Source organism: Rhinatrema bivittatum, chromosome 3, assembly GCF_901001135.1.
Source record: "Rhinatrema bivittatum chromosome 3, aRhiBiv1.1, whole genome shotgun sequence".
Taxonomy (NCBI): Eukaryota; Metazoa; Chordata; class Amphibia; order Gymnophiona; family Rhinatrematidae; genus Rhinatrema; species Rhinatrema bivittatum.
Genome location: NC_042617.1, coordinates 376,632,536 through 376,657,641, shown reverse-complemented (window position 1 = coordinate 376,657,641; position 25,106 = coordinate 376,632,536). Strand labels below are relative to the sequence as shown.

Genomic DNA, 25,106 nt, shown 5'->3' with positions numbered 1-25,106 from the left:
CAATCACTTTCAGTGTGCTATCCAATCATGTAGTGCTGAATGCTCTCCTGAAGGATACTTTACTAGCCACAGTTGTGCAAAGACTATGACCTCCCTTTACGGATCAGCAAAAACCAGAAAGGACTGGCTCTTGTATTTAATTTCCTTTTCCTACCTGATTCTGTCTTTCCAACAAACCTGTTTAGACCTTGCGCTTGCATTTTTGTCCACCTGGATTCTCCTGTTTTTGTTCATCTCCCTTTTCTCCAGCTTGTGTGAGAAAAAAAAAAAGGAAGATTGCTACTTACATGCTAATTTTCGTTCCTGTAATTCCACAGATCAGTCCAGACAAGTGGGTTTTATTCATCCCTACCAGCAGATGGAGGTAGAACACAAAACTTTGGGCACTGCCACATATACGAGAGTGCCACCTGCAGTCCCTCAGTATTAATCGATACCCAAGCCAAGATAAGTAAATTGTTTAAAGGGCGACTGAGTTTCCCAAAATGGATACCCCTGACCAACTGGAAACAACCAATACAAAAAACAGCAATTGAAAAATTTGGCCAAAATGGCAACTCTGGCCAACTCAGTCAGAGACAGGGATAGAAAGTATTGTTGCAACCGAGGATTCCAGCGGGACAACAACGCTCTCTGTAGAGGCCCAAGGAACCAGCTCCAACGTGGACGCCATCAAGCCCAGGATCTGCAAATAATCCCAGACCTTCAGCTGCAGTAGACGAGCTATCTGCTCCTGAATCTTGTTCATCCTGTCGTGTGTAAGAAACACTCTGCTCCGCAGGGTGTCAAAGCAGGCTCCCAAATACTCGAGGATGCGAGAGGGTACCAGATGACTTCTGCACATTGATGATCCAGCCCAGAAATTCCAGGAGTAACTTCACTCTGTCTACGGACCGCACACACTCTTCCAGCGACTTTGCCCGGATCAACCGGTCATCCAAGTAAGGATGTACAAACAACCCCTCCTGTCATAGAGCTGCAGCCACTACCACCATCATCTTCGTGAAGGTATGCAGGGCGGTGGCCAGACCGAAGGGACGCGCTTGAAACTGGTAGTGCTGCCCCAAGCACCATGAACCTGAGGAACCTCTGATGTTCCTGCCAGATGGGAATATGAAGATAAGCCTCTGTGAGATCCAGATATGCCAAAATCTCTCCGCTCCGTACCGCCGCAATTACGGTACATAAAGTCTCCATCCAAAAACGTGGTACCGTCAAAGCCTGGTTGACCCTTTTCAGGTCTAGGATAGGACGGAAAGTGCCCACCTTCTTTGGCACCACGAAATAGATTGAATACCTGCCTTGTCCCTGTTCGGACACCGGTACCGGTAGCACAGCCTCCAGACTTAATCTTTGTAGCGTTTCCTGGACCGCTACCCGCTTGCTGCGGGAAAGACAACGCGACTCCAGAAAAGCCAGCCTTAGAGGACGAGAAAATTCTAAGGCATAACAATCTCTCACCATGCTCAATGCCCACCGGTCAGATATTTTGGTCCGCTCCCCGTAAAACGGGCCAGCCTGCCCCCGATTACCAGAGCGTGGACCTGCCGGATCTCATTGAAAGGACTTACTGCCACCCGCTCCCTGGGTGGATCCACCTCTAGATGACCTGCCAGTCCCCCGAAAGGACTGTCTATGAGAAGCCTGTCTTGGAGCCGAGGTCCCTGAGGATCTTGCTGGATGAAAAAACGCCTTGACTCCCAAAAATGATGCCGAGAGGAGAAAAGCTTTCGAATCGACTTCCAATCCTCCAGTAGCTTATTTCCTTTCGCCTCCCCTAGACACTTTATCAGACGATCCAGATCCTCACCAAACAAAAGCTTCCCCTGAAAGGGCAAATTACAGAGTGGCCCAACCGACTCACAATCCCGAGTCAGGGGAATCCCACTCCCGGTCAATCAACTTCTGAATTTTCTTCGGAATCGGGAAGGTACTGGGAGGTCTCCTGGTGCCATCTAGCACCGGATTAACCCCTTCTACATCCGAATCCTCCAGAGTGAGCTTAACCCCCAATTCCTCCAACACCTGGGGGATAAGCGGGTGAAGCTCCTTTCTCCTAAAAAGACGGATCACTCGCGGATCATCACCTTCAGCCTCTGGAGCCTCCGCTCCCGGATCCGTTCTTGAATCTACGGGGTCCAGAGGTTGGTCACTTATTTGGTCCTCATCACCATAAGCCTCTGAAGAGATGTCTTTCTCCTCCTGAGACTTAGACTCCGCCGAAGCAGACTCCAAACGCGCCGGGCGTCCCTCGCGGGGGATGATGCGCTGCCACATAGACCCCTTAGCAGGAGCCTTCTTCCACTTCGCCGAGTTTACCCGCATGCTGCACTTTCCTGCCTGCTTAGCCAGGAAGGTCTTGTGTAGGAGCAGCACAAATTCGGGTGAAACCCCCCTTGGGGGACCCAAAGGGCGCTAGGGGCTACTAGGACTTGAACCATCCCGATCCTCCGGCCTCGGCTGGACCACAGGAGAAGGAAAAGGTGGCGGGGAGCCCCCGGAACCTCAGGGCAGCACCCCCTTATCCCGCTGCGCTTCCGTGGCCATAGCCACTCCCTCCTGTGTTCCAGCGCTGCTGTCGCCATCCTTGAATGGTTCTGGGGCTTTAACTTCTTTCCTGACGCCGCCTCCCCCCTCCTGCACACGCTGTTCAGAGGAGTTAATTAAGAGGCCGTCCGACCCCCACAGGCTCGGCAAGTCTCCCTGAGCTGTTTATCTGCCATACTTCAGCCCCTTCTGTGATTTTTTTTTTAAACACAAAAATCACAAGCAATGCTGCTGCGTTCTACGCGGCAATGCTGCCGGGACCGCAGAGAGGAGGGGCGCACCACGTGGGCGAAACAAAAAACGGCAGAGGGCACCCAGCCTGAAGGATATTCCCGCCAGCACGCTCAGTAAGCCGTGAAGTGGCAGAAAATCACGCGATCCAAAAGGAAGGGCCGACAAAAGCAAATTGGAGGTACCTGTCCCCAACCGGGATCTCCCTCCGCTGACAGTTCCCCCACTCCGCCCAAATACAACCAGGCCCGCTCCTGACGACTGCCGAGTCGACTGCCTGACAGGCAGCCCAGCCTAAGTTTGAGCTGCCTCTGCCGCAAAACATTTTTTTTTTTTTTTTTTTTTTTTTAACTTAGAACCTTAAAAGCCCACACGCCAATAAAAAAGGTTAAGAAAAGTAAGAGTACTTCCCTTCTTGGGCTGGCGGAGGGGCTTTGGGTCCTCCCGAAGGAACCAGACCACTGGCTATCCGGGGTCCTGGGGTTGCAGGCAACCCCCCGTTCTCAACCCGAGGGATGGCCCTTCTTCAGGAACCTGCCACTTCGGGGAGCAAAATTTCTTCCTTAAACAATCCAGTCAGTCAGGACCGCAGGGTTAGCACCTCTAACATCTGCTGGAGGTAGAGAAATACTGAGGGACTGCAAGTGGCACTCTCGTATATGTGGCAGTGCCCAAAGTTTATTTCTCTACCTCCATCTGCTGGTAGGGATGAATAAAGCCCACTTGTCTGGACTGATCTGGGTATGTTCAGGAAAGTTATTTTAAACTGTGAGAGCAAAAAGGAGCTGAAAATAGAAGTTTGGCAAGATAACCCTCCACAGACAACTCAAAAAATCAAAACAGATTAAGAGGTAGGGTAAAGGTTGCAAAGGTTCTTTCCTGTACATGTTCAGAACCATTTTGTGGGAACTCTTGCCAAATGTTCCTCCACACAATGCACGAGGCAGGTCATGTGGCTCATGTATGCTTCCACAAGGGCTGTTAACAATCCAATACTCACCTTAAGTAGGACTATCACTGCAATGAAAATTAAAATTTCGATTTAAGAATTCTACAATTACCATGACATACTATTCTTCTGCCGAGAGTTATCATTACAAACATTCCCCACCCCTCCCCCCAAAGCATACTCCCTTCCAGCCTTTTCTGCCCTTTCCCCATTCTCACTCTGCAATCTCACCTCCTTTGTTTCAGCCCAGCAGCAGAACCCAGATACTGAATTTTAGCTGTTTGGATACACCGACACATGGGGTTTTTCTATATCTGGTAATACGGATGCTGCCACTGTAACATTTCTTCAAACTTAGATTTTAACATCAAAATCAATGCAACACTAAAATAAGCAAGGGACAGTTCAGATACGCTTAGTACCCCCTTATCTTGAGTCTTCAAAGCAGAATCCCTGACATTCCCAGAACTAGGTTTGTTACATAAACATGTACTGTTCCACTGTCCAGGGCCAGTTTAGTCATAACATAAGAACATAAGAAATTGCCATCCTGGGTCAGACCAAGGGTCCATCAAGCCCAGCATCCCGTTTCCAACCGAGGCCAAACCAGGCCACAAGAACTGGCAATTACCCAAACACTAAGAAGATCCCATGCTACTGATGCAAACAGCAGCAGTGGCTATTCCCTAAATAAACTTGATTAATAGCCGTTAATGGACTTCTCCTCCAAGAACCCATCCAAACCTTTTTTGAACCCAGCTACACTAACTGCACTAACCACATCCTCTCGCAACAAATTCCAGAGCTTTATTGTGCGTTGAATGAAAAATAATTTTCTCCGATTAGTCTTAAATGTGCTACTTGCTAACTTCATGGAATGCCCCCTAGTCCTTCTATTATTAGAAAGTGTAAATAACCGATTCACATCTACTCGTTCAAGATCTCTCATGATCTTAAAGACCTCTATCATATATCAAAGTAAATATTACAGAAATAAATCATATGAAATCACCAGCCATGTCTAAAAATGACAAGCTGAAAATAAATGATAAAAGGAAAAATATATCTACCTTAACATGTATACGTCATAAAATGTATATGGAACACAGGAACAATTTACCTGATTTGATGTTTCCCGTGTTTTGACATTAAAATGAATACACTTTCAGAAAAATGCTTTCACCAGGCAATCTGATCCATTGGTAGTCAAACCACATAAGAATATAATCATTGTATGAAAGGTCATAGAACTACTCTTTATTCTCATTTATTGAAATAAAATATATTGTGGTTTTATTGCAGACTCAAATACCTACCTTCACACATGAAAAAAAAAATCACTGGATGTAAAATTCTAAAATGACCCATGAAGGCTATCACAGATTATTTCTTCAATATTTTCCACAAACCACATCAATTCCATCCTCAAAACTGGTTTCTTCAAACTCAATGTTCTAAAGAAACTCAGACCCCTACTCTACACACATGACCTCCGTACAGTGATTCAAGCCACCCTCACCTCCAAAGTTGATTACTGTAACGCCCTCCTCTTAGGACTCCCCCAGTCTTCAATAAAACCCCTCCAACTATTGCAAAACGCCACTGCAAGACTCATCACGAACACACGCAAACACGACCATATTACCCCCATCCTCAAGGACTTACATTGGCTCCCCATCCTGTCCCGTATACACTACAAAACCCTGACCATAATACACAAGTCCATCCACACCCACAATTCAAACTGGCTCGACCTCCCATTCACCGCCTCCTTGTCCACCCGAGCCACCAGATCTACCAACAAAGGCACCCTTCATGTTCCATCCCTGAAAACAGCTCATCTCTCCTCCACCCGCGACCGTGCCATCTCCATTGCCGGTCCGGCCCTCTGGAACTCCCTGCCTGTCCACATTCGCCTTGAACCCTGTGCAATCAAATTCAAAAAGAAACTAAAAACACTTCTGTTCAACCATGCCTACACAGAATAGCCTTCTTAGTCCATAGCCCGCCCCCCCCCCCCTCTCCAGGTGACCGCCCTCTCCTTATCCCAAGGAGATACTCAATGTAAATTGTAAATTGTTAATTATTATTATTCTCTTGTTATGACTTACTTGTTTTCTATCCTTCTTACTGCCTATTGGTTACCCCCTCGCCCAGTTACTCTCCCTGTTGAAATGTACTTTCCAAGCTTGCAGTTATTATGTGAACCGGTATGATGTCCCCACAAATACCGGTATATAAAAGTTTCTAAATAAATAAATAAATAAAGTAATCAAAATGTGACTTTAAAAATAAATGTTTACATAAATTAGACAAAACATCTCCTACTCTTCAAATTGACTTGCCTTCCATTATATTCAAAGGGAACAGCTCTGTGGTAAAAATTTACAGAGAACATGGATTGCTACTTTAACATGTGAAAACTGACTTCAATTCCTAATTTTCAAGCACTCTTCCATATTCAAAACTGCATTTACTCACTCTCATTCTAGGTTTGACGCACATTTTGGATGCAGCGCCATAACCCCTGATGCAAAACAGGGGTTAGTGCGTCCAAAACATGCACCCAACCACCCGCATAGAGAACAGCGCTCATCAGATGTTAATGAGCACTATTGTGTATTCCCCTCAATGCAGAAAAAAATGTGTACCCAATCTGCACATTTGTATGCTCAGAAATTAACGCCAGCACAGAGCTGATGTTAACTTCTGGGCAGCCAAAAAAAAGTGTACAGAAAAGCAGTAAATACTGCTTATCTGTACTTCCAGGGCTGTTTCCAGTTGGTCCTTTCCACTGACATTTGTCAGTGAAAAGGACCAAATAAAGGACTAATTGGAGGCCAGACCTTGGTGGGAGGGAGTTTTGGGTAGGTCAGACATGGGCACCCAGCCATGTCTCCTAGGCACCCGAGGCGCTAGTGTCCTTTTTAGCGTGGCAGGTCATTTGAATTTATCAGGTCTCCAGGAGTGGTAGTTGGGCGCACGTTAAGAAAGCGCGCGCTCAGTATTGAGCGCCTGCTTTCTACATGCTGATACTGCATCGGCCTGATAGTAGGATGAAGTCACTCATGTCATGGCTAATTCATCTAGTGGCATCAAGCAAACCCTCTTCCAAGCTATTGCTTTACTGAGCTTGTGCAGGAATTCCTGCTCAGGCATTGTGTGCCCCCTAAATTGATTTGAGAGCTAATCTAGCTAAGAAACAGACCTTCCAGGGAGGCAGGCCGGCAAATATTTAGCATGGCTAAATTATCCTATCTACAGAAAACACCCTTTACATCGATAAGCAGGGCTGAATTAGCCATGACATGCAGGGAGTCCCAAGCTGAAGGTTGCTGGGAAGCAATCACTAAAAATGGATTGCAGACCCCCAACGTGGTGAGTAGACAACAGGGTGAATAAGCTGCGCAAAATTGTTTCTCCAAATGTACTATCAACCTTTGATAAATTGTCCAGACAGTAATGGGACAAAGGTATATACTGATAACCAAGTTTCAGCTTTGCAGATGTCTTCACAAGGTACGGCTTATAGATGAGCCACTGATACAGCCATGGCTCTCTCTTGGTGAGCCTCGATAAGAATGCCTGCTAAGGTATAGTAATATGCAATACAGTGTACTAGTCAACTGGGCAAAGATCATTTGGCCACTGCTATGCCAGTTAGTTAGGATCAAAAGAGACAAAGAGCTGTAAAGCCTGACAATGTGGCCAAGACCTTCTTTCATAGTAAGTTAGCGCCCTCTTGCAGGGCTTCTATATTTTAGTAGCCTTTTTCTGAACCACTTCCTTGTGATCACTGTCCATAATCTATACAAGGACAATATTGCCTTTCTCCATATGATCCTTCTGCATACACAACTGCTTTATTACACTGACTACCTTGAGATGATATGAGATCCAATAACTGGAAACTGTCAAAGAAAGATCTAGTCTTAAATGACATGTGGCTAATTGATGTGTACCTCAAAAGCATTTTATGCTTTTTAAGCATCATGTTCTCTTATCTGTAAACAAGCATATTTTTCCTTGAAATTCTTCAGCAAGTTCACTGATACAGATTTTTATTTATTGGATTTATATTATACCTTTCAGGCACTTCAAAGCAATTACATTCAGGTACTGTAGGTATTTCCCTATCCCCAGAGGCTCACAATCTAACTCCTAGATTCATCCAAATAATATAAATTTCGTATGAATAACGCCATGATAAGGAAAAGGGACATGGTTAGGTTAATTTTAGAGTTACAGCAACCCGCACTAAAATAGCGCATCGCATAGGTATTTTACTGCAATGCACGTTAAATGTTTTCGCTTCCAAGCTGCGACGTTCCCAGACAGGCATTTCCTTGTTTTGGGCTGCTGAGAGGGAGACAGAGCACTCTCTACCTGGATGCTATCAAGCTAGGGCCAGAGTACATTGTACAAATCTAACCTTTGTGTACCTTTCCTCATTCTAAATCACACAAATTTTCACTGATGTGTACTGTGCTGTTCGTACATCTGCTTATGTATATTGTCCCCAAAATCCTAGACCAAACAACTTCACCTGGAGTTACTAGCTGACCCTCATATAGTGGTATAAACAGATAAACAACATGTGTGCCATCCCAGAGGCGCTCTCTCTCTCTGCCTCCTCTCCCCCTGCTCAAAAATCGTATCGCACAGCTTAATGTCAGGAAAAAAGGTATAGTTATTTCTGGCATTAAAACATGCATTACGCTATTGCACGCAGCGTTAAATGCCCCTCATTTTCATAAACTCCTCCCCTTTTAAAATTTGCATTCGCATCTAGCGATGCGATAAATGACGCATGCTTTATGGCATTATCGTGGGCATTAGGGCCCTAATGCCCGCGATAACAGTCTAACGCATTTGATGAATGACCCTGTACCTAAGGCAATGGAGTACCTAAGGCAACATTTATATACAACTGAGGGAGCAAGCATGCAAATACTTCTCATACAAATACATTCGGATTATCCTGAAAGTCAAACCAGCTGGTGGCCCTTAAGGACTGGAATTGCCCACCCCTGGACTAATGGTTCTCTAATTGTGTGCATCCTGCTTGTCCTTATTTGTGTAACAGGACTGTTCCACTCTTCCCCAGTCTGTTGAAACATTTCCTGTCTTCAAGGACAAGTAGAACACAGCTGCAAGGGGCATAGTCAGCAGAGCTCCTTTAGCATCACAAGGTCTACATCGTCAAGTCCCATGGCCTTAACATCTTTTTTTTTTAATTGAATTTTAACAGAATAACACAAGTATTACTTGTACCAGTAATTAAGACAAGATTTGTAATTAAACACATCAATGAAATATTACAAAAGGAAAATCTAAATTCCCCAACAAATATTGTCTTATTAAATTTTAGGAAATAGGGGAGAACAAAATAACAAGAGCGATCGTGACAAGAAATAAAGTCATACATACAAATCCTGAGCTTACACCCCCAAACACTTTTGTCGAGCCTCACATGAGGAACATTAGGAATGGGAGTCCAAGAATACCCGTAGCTAGGAAGGTTTGAAAAACAAGTACAGTAATTGGAGCTTTGGTATCAAACATTTACATGAGAATCTCAGATCAAATTTTGCACTTTTACTTAAGAGTTCAGATTTCATAGAAAGAAATTTCCTCCTGCGTTCCTGAGTAATCCTGGTGATGTCAGGAAACTTCCACATTTTTTGGCCATAAAATAATTGATGATGATTCCGGAAGAAAAATTTCAAGACAGAATTTCTCTCAGATAAAAATGCAAAAGTTATCAATAAGGTAACTCTCTTCTGAATAAACATCTCTTAGGACAGTTCTAATAATTCTGATACATTTGGATATGAAACTGGTTCAGAATCCTTAGGCCAGAGCTTTCCAAAGTGTGTGTCGCGACACTTTAGTGTGTCGCCTGAGGTGTGCCGGTGTGTCGCGCAAGCCCGGTGCACGTGACACACCGGCAAGTGGGAGCCAATGCGGCCGCCGGTGGACCTCATCCCACTGGCGGCTGAGCAGTAAAGAATCGCTGTGCTGTGTGCCGCAGACACACAGCAGGAAGATTGGCATGGCCATGGTGGAGCTCACCTCACCACGGCCTGAAGAACAAGGTCACGTCGAAACGTGCAGGTGCTCCGCCTCCTTCCTGCCCACGTGGCCCCGGAAGGAAAATGTTGCCGGAGCCGCACGGGCAGAAAGGGGGAGGAGCATCAGCCGCGTGCAGAAGAGGAGCAGCGTCGTTACAGCGTGTGAGAAGAGGAGGCAGCCCCCACCGCGGATCGGTCCGAAAAGATCAGGGCCACCGCCCCCGCGATCGGCCCGGGAAGATCAGGGCCGCTGCAGAGCCCGTCCTGCAGCGACCCGTGAAGAGGAGGCCCAGAGGTAAGAGAGAGGCTGAGGGCCCGTAGAGTGTGTGCATGAGATGAGTTGAGAGATTGGGTGCGTGTATGAGGTGCGTTGAGAGATTGGGTGTGGGAGTGAGGACCTGAATGTTTGCAGAGACAGCATGTGATAGTGAGAGCCTGTGCTTGAGCAAGACAGCAAGAGGGCGTGAGAGAGAGCCTGGGTGTGTGAGTCAGACAGCATGTGCAAGAGAGACTGTATGAATGATTGTATGAGAGAGAGCATGTGAGAGTGAGAGCCTGTGTGTGTGTGTGAGAGAGAGAGAGAGAGAAAGCATGTGAGAATGAGAACCTGACAATGTTTGAGGGAAGAAGACAGATGGAGAGAAAAGAAATAGAAAAAAAGACAATATGAAAGGAATTGGCAAAAAAATAAGAAAGGGGAGGTGGAACAAAAAAGCCTGTGACCAACCGATTAGAAAACTAAGTTCAGACAGCAAAGGTAAACAAAAAGAAATAAATTACTTTTTACTGATTGGCACATGTAATCTTTGGTAATGTGCAAGAGTAGCACTTTCTCTATGCGGATCTCACAATGTACGAGATCAACATGGAGGAAGTGGAAACCCACGGGGCCTGCACAGAGGAGGCAGCAGAATGGGCTTCAGTGCCAATAGCAGCAATCAGCGCCTCCCCAATAGCCATGCGGCATCAGTGACAGTGGCAGCAGAGGAATGAGAGAGACTCTGAGGTTGCTGGCAAAAGAAAGAGGGGGGTCTGCCTTTAGTGTGCATGTGTATGAATGGGAGTCTGCCTGGGGGTGTATGTGTGTGAATGCATGGGTGCCTGCCTGAGGGTGTGTCTGTGTATGAGAATGTATGGGTGTCTTCCTGGGGTTTGTATGTGTGAGAATAGGTGCCAGCCAGTGTGTAGTATATGTGTGTGTGTGCGAGAATGAATTGGTGCCTGCCTGGGGGTGTGTGTGTGAGAATGAATGTGTGCATGCCTGGGGGATGGTGAGGGAGTGGTGTGAAAATGAATGTGTGCATGCCTGGGGGATGGTGAGGGAGTGGTGTGAAAATGAATGGGAGCCTGCCTGGGGGATGGTGAGGGAGTGGTGTGAAAATGAATGGGAGCCTGCCTGGGTGTGTGTGTGTGTTTGTGTGAGAATGATTGGGAACTTGCCTGGGTGTGTGTGTGTGTTTGTGTGAGAATGATTGGGAACTTGCCTGGGTGTGTGTGTGTGTTTGTGTGAGAATGATTGGGAACTTGCCTGGGTGTGTGTGTGTGTTTGTGTGAGAATGATTGGGAACTTGCCTGGGTGTGTGTGTGTGTTTGTGTGAGAATGATTGGGAACTTGCCTGGGGGTGTGTGTGTTTGTGTGAGAATGATTGGGAACTTGCCTGGGTGTGTGTGTGTTTGTGTGAGAATGATTGGGAACTTGCCTGGGTGTGTGTGTGTTTGTGTGAATGTGAGGGAGCCAGAGAGTGTGTATGAGAAAATCCAGGGGAGTAAGAGTTTGTGTGGGGTGTGTGTGTGGAGGGGGGGAGAGTGTCTTAGAGCCTGAGAGTGTGTCAGTGTCTGTGAGAGCGAGAGGTTATGGTGGGTATAAGAGCATGAATGTGTATGTATGTGACAGTGTGTGTGTGAGAGAATGGACATGTGAGTCTGTGTGAGAGAGGATAACCTCCTAATCCTGGACAATATCAGGGTGACTGGAAATCAAGAGCTCCCACGTATGGACATCAGGGGCTTTTTAAAATCCTTATTAGTTTTAATTATTGGGTGTTATTTGATATATGTGCTGTTTTGAAATATTTTATTGGTGTTTGGGAAATTTAAAATCATATACATTTTTTACATTAATAGAAATTCTATTTATCAGTAGTTTTAAAATATTCTTTTATTAGTATGGTTTTACTATTATAACTGATGCTTTATGTTTCTTGATTTTGTTTTATGAGGAATGGTGGTTCTATTTTTCCATTGTTAATACACAGAGTCTGGCTTCTTGGGGTTTCCATTTCAGTTTTTGTCTAATTTGTGCTCCTTTATTTTGTATTTGGTGAGGGTCTGTCTCTGCTCTGTGTGTGTGACCATGATGAGAGATTCTGCTAGCATAGGGATCTATAGCAATCTCGTTTGTTTTGTTTCCTCAGTAGGTGGTGTATTGGTATTCTAGGACCCAGTATAATATTTACCCTTGCTTTTTCACAGGTAGGGTTATTGTTGTTTGAGTCCTTGGTGTTATTACTGTTATGTTACAATGGGATTGCAGTATAGATTTTGAGTGTCTTTTTTACGAGGTTTTATTTTAGTTCACAATGTGCCTGGCAGTGGAAGGTGTTTGTGCTGCTGTTACTGTGAGGTGACACCAGCATTTGAAAATATCTTTTAGTATGATGAGCTGTAAGGGAAACATTCAAGCTCCATTGTTTGGGGGAATTTCAGTGGATGCCCAGAGTTACAGAACTGGAGGTGCAGGATTTATATTGACATTCTGTCCCTTCCTATAAATTCCAGATTTCACTCTCATAGCCATATAGAATTAGTTGAATGAGGCTATCAATAATTTTATAGTGCGAAACTGGCCAGCTTTTTAAAATTACGCAGAAGACCCTTTGGACTTTAACAACACCAAATATTCAAAAGCTGTGTTCATCCCATCAAGCTCATATATCTCATTAAAGAGGTAAATTGAATAACACAATAACTTTGTTTTATTATTGTTATTCATAAATTATAACAACAACATTAATCTTGGAATATTATATATTTTTAATATAAATGAAAGGTTTTCACAAGATAGGTTGTGTCGTGAAACATTTTATTATGTATATATTTAAGGAAACATACGTAAATTGTCAAAATACATTTTGTTCGTTTAACCTTTAACCTCTGGTTTGCTAGTAGACTGAATTACTGTGTCCCGAAATTATGTTTGTCTAAAAAGTGTGTCACCAACATGAAAAATTTGGAAAGCTCTGCCTTAGGCATATCTCCATCAGGTTTAGGAAAAAAAATAAGCCTTTGTTTTTACTGGAATTGCCTCTGGAGGAAATTTAAGAATCTGCACTAAATAGTTCTTAAATATATCTTTAAGAGGAAGCAGATTTATATACGGAAAATTTAGTACTCTCAGATTTAAACTTCTTAAGAGCATTTTCCATGTTTTCCAGTTTCTTGGAATGTCTGATTGAACCAGTTTGTTGTACTGCTTCCATACTGGAAATTTTTTTTTCCATCTCAGTAACTTTAGTATCCAATAATCCAACTTGATTTTCTGTAGCCAAAACTCGCCAATTACTATCCACCATTACAGCTGTTAAAGAGATAATAGCCTTCTCTATAGAAATTAAAGCAGTCCAAACAGACTCCAAAGTTATCTCCTTTGGTTTCTCAAAAAATGGTTTTAACAACGGACATACCTGCGCATTCCCATCTCATTCACCCATGAGATTGTTACCTTCTTCAATAGTTTCAGGTAATTTCAAGGCAAGAGAAAAGCCCATGGAATCTGTTCCAAACGGACTCACCGAAGGTGAAACAGCAATGGTTTCCCTTCTCGGGGCCTGAATGATGTTGTCTTTTTGTCTCAAATCAGACATATCCGAAGTCAGTGGAAATGGGTGTGGAGACATGCTCGGCACGCCGGGGCTAAGTGATATTGCTTCAGCCATCGGAGCCAGTGATCGCTCGGCGTCTGACTCCGTAGCAGCTCTCCTCTCCAGCATTCCACTTAGGGGTGCCGTGAAGGTCTCTATCCGGGGTTGTGAATGCTCGGGAACAGGAGAAGAGCTTGAAATCTCCCTCAGCCGAGCCTTCCTCTTCATATGAGGCATTTTGCATAGAGGAAAAAAGTTAATAGGAAAAAAAACCGGAGGAGCACTTCTTCAGCGTGCAGATCAGGCGGCAGCCATCTTGCCCTACCTCACCATCCTTATTTTAAGTACTTCAAGTACCACCTACTCTACAATTTTGTTTGTAACCATTTCACATTGATCAATGCTATTTCCCACCTCAGGTCCACCACCTAACCCCTTTATTTATAAATACTGAGCAGAATTTAAAAATTCCTCTAGCTCCCTTTATCTTGGTTATTAAATTCTGCCTTTCAGACACTTCTCCCTTGGGTTTTTCACCTGTAATACAAACACACCTAAAAAAAAATGCTATGGGGGTGAATTTTGTGAGAAAATACCTATTAGCGCTGCTTAGCCTGCCCTTCCCCTACCCTGGTGGTTCCTGGTATCATCATCTGAAAAAACTAAAGTGCCTATAATCTCCTGCCTTGTAGCACGCATCTGCCAACCAGGATTTTTGTTTGTTGAAGATATCTGTGACTCTAGATGAGCAGAAAATGAAAGTGTAAGATTTTAACGTCTTGTGTTTGAACAGGGTTCATGATCCTATAGATCTACACGTGCATCTTGCTGAGCATTCCCACTTTGACTCATATGGCATAGCATCAGTTTCTGGTGACTCTCTGAGTCCAGGATTTAATTCACCGCCTTCCCAAAAGCTGTACATTTCAACCTTGGGAATGTTATTTCATCAGACCTCTTATTCATAGGGGAATTCTGTGCTACTGTGGGGCACAGAATTCCCTTCTTGCGCAGAATTTTAAGATGCCCAGCAAGCCATAAACAGAGCCCATTCCTCTCGTGGCTGAAGTTGAGGCAGGTGCCAGTGGGCTGTGAGCGGAGCACATGCCCTTCACAGCTGAGAAGCAGTGAACACCTGATGACATCAATACGGCCTGTAAGCGTGTGGGTGCAGAATAACAGACACAGGAGGATGTGTGTATGTGATTTGGAGCCTGTGTGAGGGCGTGTGTGTGAGAGAGGGAGCTTGTGTGAGGGGTATGTGTGAGAGAGCACCTATGTGCAGAAAGAGCCTGTGTAAGTGTGTTTGCCAGAGAAAAATGGAGCCTAGGTGAGGAGAGAGGAGTGTGTGCAAGAGGGAGCTTTTCTGAGGATGTGTGTGCAAGGACAGAGGGAGCTTTTCTGAGGATGTGTGTGCAAGGACAGAGGGAGCTTTTCTGAGGATGTGTGTGCAAGGACAGAGGGAGCCTGTGCGAGTGGGTGTGTATATGCAAGAGAGAGGGAGATGTTTGGGGGGGGTTTGCGAGAGAGACGGAGTTTGAGGGATTGCATGTGTCAGAGAGAGGGGGAGCGTGTGAGAAAGGAGTGAGCTTGTTTGAGGGCTTGTGTATGTGCAAGAGAGAAGGAGCCTGCCTGAGGATGTATGTTTGAAAGGACAGAGGGAGCATGTGTGAAGGGGGCGTGCGCAAGTCTTTATGAAGGGGTGTGTGATAGGGACAGAGGGAACCTGTTTGAAGGTGGGTGTGCGCACGTGTGTGAGAGGGAGCCTGTGTGAAAGGTTGTATGAGTGTCATCAATCTAGGAGTGGAGGGCTTTGGGGGTGGGTGGAGAACAGAGAAGTTAGAGCCTGAGAGGCAGAGTGAAAAGGATCTGGCCAGGGGAGAGGGTGGAAGGGACACTCCTCCAGTGTACTTCTAGGGGAATTCTGCTCAAAATATTTAAGACATAGAAACATAGTAATGACGGCAGAAGACCAAACGGCCCATCCAGTCTGTCCAGCAAGCTATGCACTTTTTTTTTCCTCTTACTTGTTACGCTTGGCTCTTAGTACCTCTTAGTTCTATTTCCCTTCCATCCCACCATTAATGTAGACAGCAGTGTTGGAACTGCATCTAATTGAATATGTAGCTTAGTTAGGGGTAGTAACCACCTCAATAAGCAAGCTACACCCATGCTTTTGTTTACTTGACTATAATTCAGTCCTTGTTGGTTGTTGTCTATATATAGATCCTCTTTTCTACATTGCCCCTGCCGTTGAAGCAGAGAGCTATGCTGGCTACTCGTTGAAAGTGAAGAAATGCTGTTGAAAGTGAAGACTCTACATCTTTGAATAATAATTTTTCTGCGATGTATGCTGTGTTATTTTGACCGATATAAAGTATGTAGAATTTTACAGAATTTTAAAATTTTCTGTGCTTAATTCCCTTTGGACTAACGTCTCCAATTCATTTGGGGTTAGTTTGATCCCCATCAAGCATTTGGTTGAGGAAAATTAAGTTGGGGAGAGCAGAGGCGAGAAGCCACAGCAAGTCATTCTTTGGGATATCAGGCAGATTCTCTTATCCAGGTCAAACCTGACCTCATCAATTGATCTTTTTAATTCTGCTTTAAATGTTTCCTCTCCCAAGTATGATACCTCTTTAACTGGTGGAATTAGAAGTTTTGAGATTTTTAATCACTCTTCCTTGTAAAGTTGTTGAGGAAGAACCTAGTAATGTCATCGCCCTTGATGTGTGAAGGGGTTGTGACCAAACTGGAGAAGTCTTTATCTAATTATGTTGCATAATTGCAATCGAACTTTCATCCAAAAACCTCAAAATAACTTCTCTCCAACCAGAACAAATAATCCCTCCTCCTCCCACATAATGATACTTTCTGGACTTGAAATGTTTAACCTCTGTTTAATATGCACATTGTTATACTTTTTCCACAATTGTTAAGGGTTACAATTTAAATTTTGTAAACAGTTATGATGGCTTTACCGAATGACGGTATATAAAACTCAACAAATAAATAGTGTGATTTTACTGGAGGTACACATTCTAAGCTAGAAGAACATGATTCAAGGCTTGCAGCACTGGAGATGTCCTTTTCTTCTATGGATGGTAGCGTTACTTCATTGCAAAATTAATGTCAACCATATTAAATATAGTTTGATTATTCATTGGTGTAAAAACGACTTTAGGTCTCCACTAGATGTCCCTAGTCCCATCCCTTGGGTAGTCAGCTGCAGAGGGACAAACCATTCATTACTGCATCTCCCCCCTAGAGTCTGGAACTAGACTTCCCTTAGGTAAAAGGAGGAGCTAGTTTAGGTGAGATTAGGGGCAAATGTAGATTGCTTACAGAAGGGAAGGATGTGTATCATGTGTCTCTCTGAGTTAGGCCCATTAGTCTGCCATAGAAGAGAGACCCATGCCTTGCCAGTTCATGTAATAGGGCTGGAAGAAAGAGGGCTGTGAATTTATGGGTGAAATTGGTTCAGTCTGAAAACGAAGGTCCCTAAGGATAGGCTACAATGTTTAAGTAGTAATCTCAACTGGTTTGGTTACTGAGTGATTTTTGTTTTTCACTTTTTTCTTCTTTATGCTCATTCACTTGTTTCTTGATAATGGCGACTGGTATTTGATCTAAGTGTATTTTTCTTTTATACTTTAGTTAATTCTGCATTGATAATTATTGTAAGTTTATCATTATTGTGAATGATTTAAACTTCAATAAAAATTAAATTATAAAAATAAATAAAATCTCTGTTAAGCAAGTTTCTTCTGCTTGGATCTTTGGGCTTCTAAACATCCTAACTCCCTTTTTTCCCTCCTAATAGTTCTGTCAGCCCTCCTCTGCCTATTATTTTTTTTATAAGGATTGCCTATATATATATATATATATATATATATATATATATATATATATATATATATATATATATATATAATTTAAATATGTTAAAACTTATTTCAATTAAATTCTAAAATAAAGGATTCACAATTCATTTAACTAAGCATTTCAAGACCTCATTCCAAAACAATCATATCCATCTCACATGTTTGTTTAACCCAAAATAGAGGAACTTTTTCCATTGATGTTTTGTTCCAGTTTGTGATACTGTTTAAAAAACAAATCTGCAATGAATAAACTCACATGAAGCTCCAAGAGAGTAGACAAGACCAACATCAGAAAATACTGCTTCATAGAAAGGGTGATACATAATGAAAAACACTAATATAATTCAAAAAAGCATGGAGGATCTCTAGTCCTGAAGTGAGGGGAAAGCCAGAGATCAGCTTGGGTCTATGCACTGCACCAGGAATGAAATTAGGCAGACCAGATAAGCCTTGGGGTCTTTAGCCATTTCAAAGAAATCCATATATGCATAAATACCTAGAAGATCAGATATAAAAGCAAAACCCTAGAGAGGAATAAACAGTTAAAGGTACCAATTATTTTTATGTACTTTTTTGGATAACCAAATTTATTGGTGCCTGTCTCAATCACACCTCTTGCAAATTATGCAATCTCAACTAAACTGTATTATTCAAAATCACCACAGCTCACATTCATATAATGCCACCTGAGTCTTAGTAATGTTTCTAAAAGCAAAAAGCAAGAAATCCAAACAGATCAACTAATTACTCCAAAAATATTTAACAGCTGGGATACGTGGCATAATAAACAAAGCATGTGTTCCTACATACATATGTATGTATGTATGTATGTACTATTCCTCAGAAAAAATTATCAAAAATCAGTCAAAATAAACTTGGTTGCCATAATGTAGACACCTGTGGATTCATCTACTTCCAAATAAGGCATACATCAATTAAACAGGGAAATTTCTTTCAGATTACCACTTTGCAAGGTTTTTGACAATTATATTGAACCAAACTAATAATTCAAAGAGGTGGTACAGAGATATCCAAAATGTTCCCACGACGAAAGCACCAGTTTCAAAAAACAATATGGCAAGCTTAAAGGAAGCCCAGCTACTTCAAGAGCAAACGACTAGAAGAGCAACAAAACTAACGGCAGAAAATGAAAAAAAACTCAAAAGCACACATTCAAAAATAAAAATAAAAAAAAAAAGCTTAATTTTTCTTATTTTCTGGGAGAGGGAGTCCCTCCATTGCTCGGGGGTGTAGGAGAAGAGCCGAGTACTTATGCACACGCTGCAGGAAAACAGCTGCTATTGTTGCGAAGAGGCAGTGAACTACAGGGAGCGAGCGAGCGCGCGCCCTCTTTCCACTTCTGGCCCCGCCCAGCTCAAACGCTGTCTCTCAGCGCTTTAACTCCGCCTCCAACCCTCGCTCTCAACAACACTCATGACGTCGCTTTATTTCTAGCACACTACAAAAAAAAAAAAAAAACAAACAAAACAAATCCTCTCCCCCCGTTCGCTAAAGGACACCTATCCCCCCCCAAAAATTTTTTGACATGCTAAATTCCAAACCCCCCCTCCTATCTTCGCATATTTCCATTTTTGGGTGATTTTTTTTTTATATAAATACAATTTTTTTCTAGCTATAAAAAAAAAATTGCGGGAAATTCAATTTCTATTTCTCTCTGCTAAAAACTTTTTCCCCGGCGATAGACATCTCTCACCAGGTTTTCGTAGGTCCGCGGGTGCTCTTTGCCCATCCAGTCTATCCTTTTCGGCAGCAACTGCAAACAGGAAAAAAGAAGGGGAGAGGAGGAGGAGGAAAAATAGTTTTACTCCCGGGTTTCAAACTCCCCCAAAAAGTGGGGCGCAAAAAAAATATTAGACTAAAGCAGCCCCCTCCCCCCGAGAAAGGAGCGGCTTCAGAGGCCAAGGCAGAAAAGCGGCCGGAGGGGGGCGGGAGCAAGCGAGCTCGGGCTCTGGCGCGGCTCTTACCTCCTTCTTCTCCACTTCACGGATCAGGACCTGCACCGGCGGCAGAAGGGGAAGAAACCGGCAAAGAGAAAAAAAAAAAAAGAAAAAATAATCAGCGATCTGGGTTGTAACCCCCACTAGCCTCTCGCTCTCCTCCCACCAGTGGTGAAACGGGCCGCGCTCGCGGGTCACGTACCTGAGCCGCCTGCTGACAGGGTCCGTCTTCCAGAAAGCGGGCGATGAGGAAGTAAAGCTCCGTGGCGGGCGGCGAGGCGTGATCAGCGCCGCTACGGCGGGGGAATGCCGGGCCCGGGCGACCGCCGGGCTCGGCTCCCGCGCGCTGCTGCTGCTCAGCGGGGCCGCACTTCGCCGCTCTCGCCTCCCGGCGGTGTCTGCTGCCGGAAGACATGGTGGCCGGCGGGCGGCCGGGAGGGCGTCGCGGGGCACGCGCCCCTGCCCCCTCCAGCCGGCGGAAGCGGATTACCGTGCCTGCCCCGTGCGAAGCTGTCAGCGTCCGTTCACCAAGCAGGCGCTCGCTCACTCTCCTCTCCACCATTCAAGCGAACAGCGAGGAGGAAACAACAAGCACAGCGCCGTCGCGCTGCGTGCGTGCGTGCGCGCGATCCCACGTACACGCTCATACAGACACATCAACCAACCTAGGACCGCGGATCACTCCGCCTGAACGCTCGCGCCAACGCCAAGCACAGCGCGAGGAAAAAGAGAAAAGGGGAGAGGAGGAAGGGGGACGGAAAAAGTCCCTGAGTACAGCCGCGCGCTCCCACGTTTAATCAATCACCACCACTACGATTTTGAAAATAGCGAGAGATGTTTCAAATACACCTCACCATCGCGCCTGTGGCTTTCGGCCTGTTATCTCTATAACATGTTCGATTAGGATAGAAAAATGGAGCGAGAGACAGCTGATCTTAAGCGCAGCAGTTTTTGTGTGTGGTATTGTGAGCGCGCGCGTAGGAACATGACGTGCGGGAGACGTAAAGGAAGGACAGCTCGGGGAGTTCCCGCTTAGTTTTCTCTTTCTCTCGAGGAAAAATTAAGAATTAAATAAGGGGGAAAAAAATCATAGGTCTAGATGTTGCCGCAGTAAGGACTTAGACATTTGGCCAAGCTTGTTACAAATTCATTTGTATTTTTTTATGTCATTTCTTCAAATATTTCTTGCCGTAAATACAATGGAGGGCAGCTGTTTGTAAGTTATTCATTATTTGTTGTGTGTCGTACTGGGTGCAGAGCCATTTGAAAATGCATTTTGCAAGCCTTTTCTTTCCTGTAGTTATATGGTACTTGTTTTTTTTGTGGCGTCAGCGCTTAGTAATGACATGGACAGTTTCGTAAATGTTTTATTGTCATTGTGTAGTGAATTAGCATTTTATGTTGTCTCCTTCTCTTTAGTCCATATTGTCAGAAGCCGACTGAAAGGGTCTTTTGCTCTGGAATATTAGCAGCAGGCTCCAAGAGAGTGGAAACTGGAGGCGGTTGAGTTGTCGATTAATAACGCGCCGAAACGTCCTTACAACATAGAAGATAGAAAACCTGATAAAAGATGGCAAGAATGCGTACGGCTTGTATTCTCTTATTGTTGATTTGTAATCATGAATGATTTAAAAAGAGTCTTCAACATGGGCATAGACCTTTCTATTTTCAATTGTCTCGTAAATGGACCTTTTACTTCCTTACCAAGTAATAATATTGCAGCAGAAAACGTTTTAACATAAATGATATACATATCGTTCAGGCGATTTGCGTGTGGGGGCATGGGCAAGTATCTTACTGTAATGAACATGAACTGGGGATAGAATGAATAAGACAGCTCTGCATTGTTTTCCGAACACACGACTGAATTATTGTATTCTTATTCATTACCGTACATTTTCAAAGGGGTTGTGTGCATAAATGTAATATACTATCATTGCAATTATCAAAAGCCATTAACCAGTATAAAGTGCCCTTACTACGCAGGTAAATCGTATGGCCAATTCAATGGTAGATATTGTAGCAATTTTCAAAAGCCCACTTACCTGAGTAAAGTGCATTTACAAAAGTGTGTAAATGCTTTTGAAAATCAGGCCCTAATTCTCTTAATCTGCTTGTAATCTAGTTGAGAGCAACCCTGAAACTTTAGATTTCTCTCCCCCACACTCCCATGAAAGCAAACTAATGAAATAAGATTTTGTTGTTGTTGGTACTTTTACTTAAAGTACATTCAATGCTAGGAATATCCTAATTATAACTTTGTAGTAAGTTAATGTTTGGACAAGGCCCCCAAGCTAACATTTTCCAGATTCACGCACAGAAGGCTGTTGGCTAAATTTTCACATCCGAGCGCCCCTTTGGTCCTCTCTCCCCTCCCTAAAAGCATCAGATTTTCAGTCCAGTGACAGTCGTCCTGGAGGGGATTGGGAGAGGCTGAGTATGATTTGTAATCAGGCTTTTCAAATTGTCAGTTAATCGGATTCCTTTTCTATATTGCCCATGGTGGGGCGGGGGAATGTGGAAAAGAGAAAATGTTCCTTCTACTGTGGAAATGGAAAGTTAAGGGGGTCCTGCCTGGTTACTCCAGGGTAATAAAATCATTGTTTAGGTGGAATGTTTCATTTTCCAGAAATAATGCAAACTGAATACAGTAATGGAATTGATCTTTTGTACATTGTACAGTAGAATAGTTTGATCTTAAATCTAGGTTAGATATTTTCTGTCTCTTACAAAACGATACTGAGGAAATATTACTTCAATACAAAACTATAAATCAAATTCAAATTTTCAATTAACATTTTAAAATTACTATTACAGTCATAGCAAGGCTATAATTAGTATTTGCATACCTACAAATAGAGACTTTTTTTTTCCCTTTCTCTTCGTATTCAGATTTTTTTTCTTGAGACATGCAGAGTATAGTAATTCACATTTTAGTACCATGTGGTGACTTGATTAGAAAAGAGAGGCTTAACACATAATATTGAAATCTTTTGATTAACGTACTTTGTGTATGCTAAAATGACTTGCAGTTTAACTGGGATATTGGTAACTTACAGAGTCAGACTGGAGCATTACTCCTCAGACCAGCAATTTTTAATTGGAGTTGTCAAAACCAAAATTATCTTCTTTCAGTATTTTGAATACATACATCTTAAGAGACTATGTGCTGAAGCAAGAACTGGTGACAGCGGGACTTGACATTGGATGAAAAGCGGCCTCTGTCTTAACTTACTAAACTATTTTCCTCACGGAAGGAAGTGTGATTGAGCTTTAAAGTATAATATATTCTGTTTGGGAATGTGATTAAGCTTTTACTTAGGGATTTTCAAAGCCATTTCTTTATCGAATATGCCAAACCAGTCCAGAAAAGTAGGTAATATTCCCCCTGCCACAGAAGAGGAGAGAGGGGAAAAAAGTTCAAAGCTACCTTTAGAGGGCATATACTGGCTGACAGAATGCCTCCATCTTTTTACGACTTTACTTGGAAGCAAACAGTGGAAGGGAGAGGAAAGGGTGCCTCAAACCCTCTTACAGAGTCCAAATCCATTACACCATCCTAGGAGACTGGGAGGCAGCCTAGGAAAGGCTGTGCTGCAAGCCTTTTGTATTTATGTATTTTAAATAAACTTTACTGTGTCCCTGTTGTTCTTTTAGATAGGAGGGGGGGAGAGTGTTTTGGCAGTAGCTCCTGCTGCCAGATCTACCAAGGGAACAAAGTTTTCCAGATCATCTGGTGCCTGAGCCAATGTCAGTGTGGAAAATCAGACTCCCAGCTGAGTCAGTTCCCAAGGGGGAAGGGAGACAGAACCCAGAGAGCCCCCAACTCTCGTCAAAACAATTCATCTGATGGAGACTCATTCCAGGCATTTGTAGTGGCAGCCCCTATACTATGGAACACATTTCCTACTGAGATTTGTTGTTTATATTGTTACTTAACTGTACGGAAGAAAATTAAAGCTTTCTTGTTCGAACAAGCTTTCCCTGTGTGTCTTTTTTTTTTTTTTTTTATACTGTGAACCCTACTTTTAGAATTTTAATTTATGCTGTTATGTGCTATTGTTTGTTTTACTATTTAAGCTTCTTCTCAGCCATGAACAACATTTTCATAGCATGTAGACAGATGGACCCAGGACCAATGAGTTTATGCTCCTCTGCCAGTAGATGGAGATGGAGCAAGTTGACATCCCAGTATATATAGCCCTGCAGTGACCCCAGCCTCCCAGTATTCTCAGTCTCCAACAGATCATAAACATGCATCTCCCTATGAGGATTGCTTCAAGCTTTTTGGAAGGAGAAATTTGAAATTCTAAATTCAGGAAAAAAAACTCTGCTCTCCTGCAGTAATACCTAAAGCTTCCTCCCCCAGTTGAGAATTCCTAAGGTGATGTCCTTGATTCCTCAGAGGTGTGCCTTGGTCCAGTAGCTGGGTTCCCAGCATGGACTTAGCTGCTAGTTCAGCTGAAAAGCAGCAGGTGCAGGAGGCTGATCATGGCAGTGACAGCAGTTGCCCTCCCCGCTTCCCACCCTCAGCAGCCAGAGACTGTCTCTGGTACTCAGCCAGTAAGTACTGAGCTCAGGTAAGGTTTAAAAAAAAAAAAAAGTTTTACCTTGACCAGAGACAGTAAGGGGTTTCAGGACTTCCTCCGGTCTCCATGTGCAGCGCACCGTGCCAACATTCAATCCCATTCCTGTTGGGGTTGGGGAACTGGGCAGACTGTTAGGTTGAGCGGCCCCTGGTGGGCTAGGCCCTGCACTTAGGCTTTTTTCTTGCATACTGCATGGTAGGCCGCGGCAGCCATTTTTGCATGCTCTTGTGTGTATTTTGCTGCCCTCTACAGGCCGTCAGTGTTATGCATGCACTTTTCTTCTGGGTGCTTATTTTTTGTGCACGTTCCACTTTGAGCGCGAGCTGTACCAATGCACATTTACTGCTGCTATGGCGCCGGTAAGCCAGAAGCCTAAGAGGCTTCCTATTTGTGTTGCCTGTCATATCAGGGTTTCTCAGCCTGACCTGGCTTCTAATCTATGTCTGCGCTGCTCAGACGCCCAGGGAGAGTTTTCTTCCTTGGATTTCGCTAAGCCTGGTTCTTCCCATTAGGTTGGTCACAGCCTTGACTGGGGGAACACCAATCTTGGTTCTCCCTTTTCTGGTTCCTCCGCTGGCAAGGGCAGTTCTGTTGGACCAGCTCCAGTTCCTTCTGGGCTTGGTCTAGACCCAGCTGCTTTTTCTTGGGTGGAATTTTTTCAAACCTTACAAGCTTTTCTTCAGGTACAGTCCTCAGTTTCCCCCATTCCTGCCCAGTTGGGCCCTCAGCTGGTGGCTCCTCCCTCTTCCAATCCTATGCTTAAGCATCAAGTCTCACCTTGACTCCCTGCGGATGTTCTCAACAGGAATCTGGATGGCCCTGATGCTTGAGGTTGATCCTGATCCCGTGGAAGATGGGGAAATTCCTCCAGGGCTGGAACCGTATTGAACCATGTTTCAATTCTTCATAGAGATGAACTGCCGGACTTGCTTTCCAAGACCTTGAAACAGCTCGGTGCTCGGATGCTATGTCAGAGCCGAGGAAGAATCCCATTTTGGTTTCCTTACGTAAAGC

The 25,106-nt window shown here is 43.8% G+C and overlaps 1 protein-coding gene and 1 long non-coding RNA gene across 3 annotated transcripts in view; one reads left to right on the top strand and one right to left on the bottom strand.

Annotated features, from left to right (window-relative positions):
• PHIP (pleckstrin homology domain interacting protein) overlaps positions 1 to 20,170 on the bottom strand; it is a 944,985-nt gene extending 924,815 nt beyond the window's left edge. Inside the window, exons 1-3 of one of the 2 annotated variants that reach the window (XM_029595577.1) lie at positions 19,706 to 20,170; positions 19,531 to 19,560; positions 19,260 to 19,319 (exon numbers count right to left, since the gene is read on the bottom strand). In XM_029595577.1, coding sequence (XP_029451437.1) covers positions 19,260 to 19,319; positions 19,531 to 19,560; positions 19,706 to 20,065 — 450 coding nt within the window. In that variant the 5' untranslated portion in view covers positions 20,066 to 20,170. The remainder of the gene's footprint in view (positions 1 to 19,259; positions 19,320 to 19,530; positions 19,561 to 19,705) is intronic. The other variant, XM_029595576.1, reaches the window with a different exon arrangement.
• Positions 20,150 to 23,485, top strand: LOC115087882. Its single transcript, XR_003855644.1, has 2 exons — positions 20,150 to 20,719; positions 20,923 to 23,485. It is a non-coding gene; the product is annotated as an uncharacterized LOC115087882 (long non-coding RNA).
• The last annotated feature ends 1,621 nt before the right edge of the window (positions 23,486 to 25,106 follow it).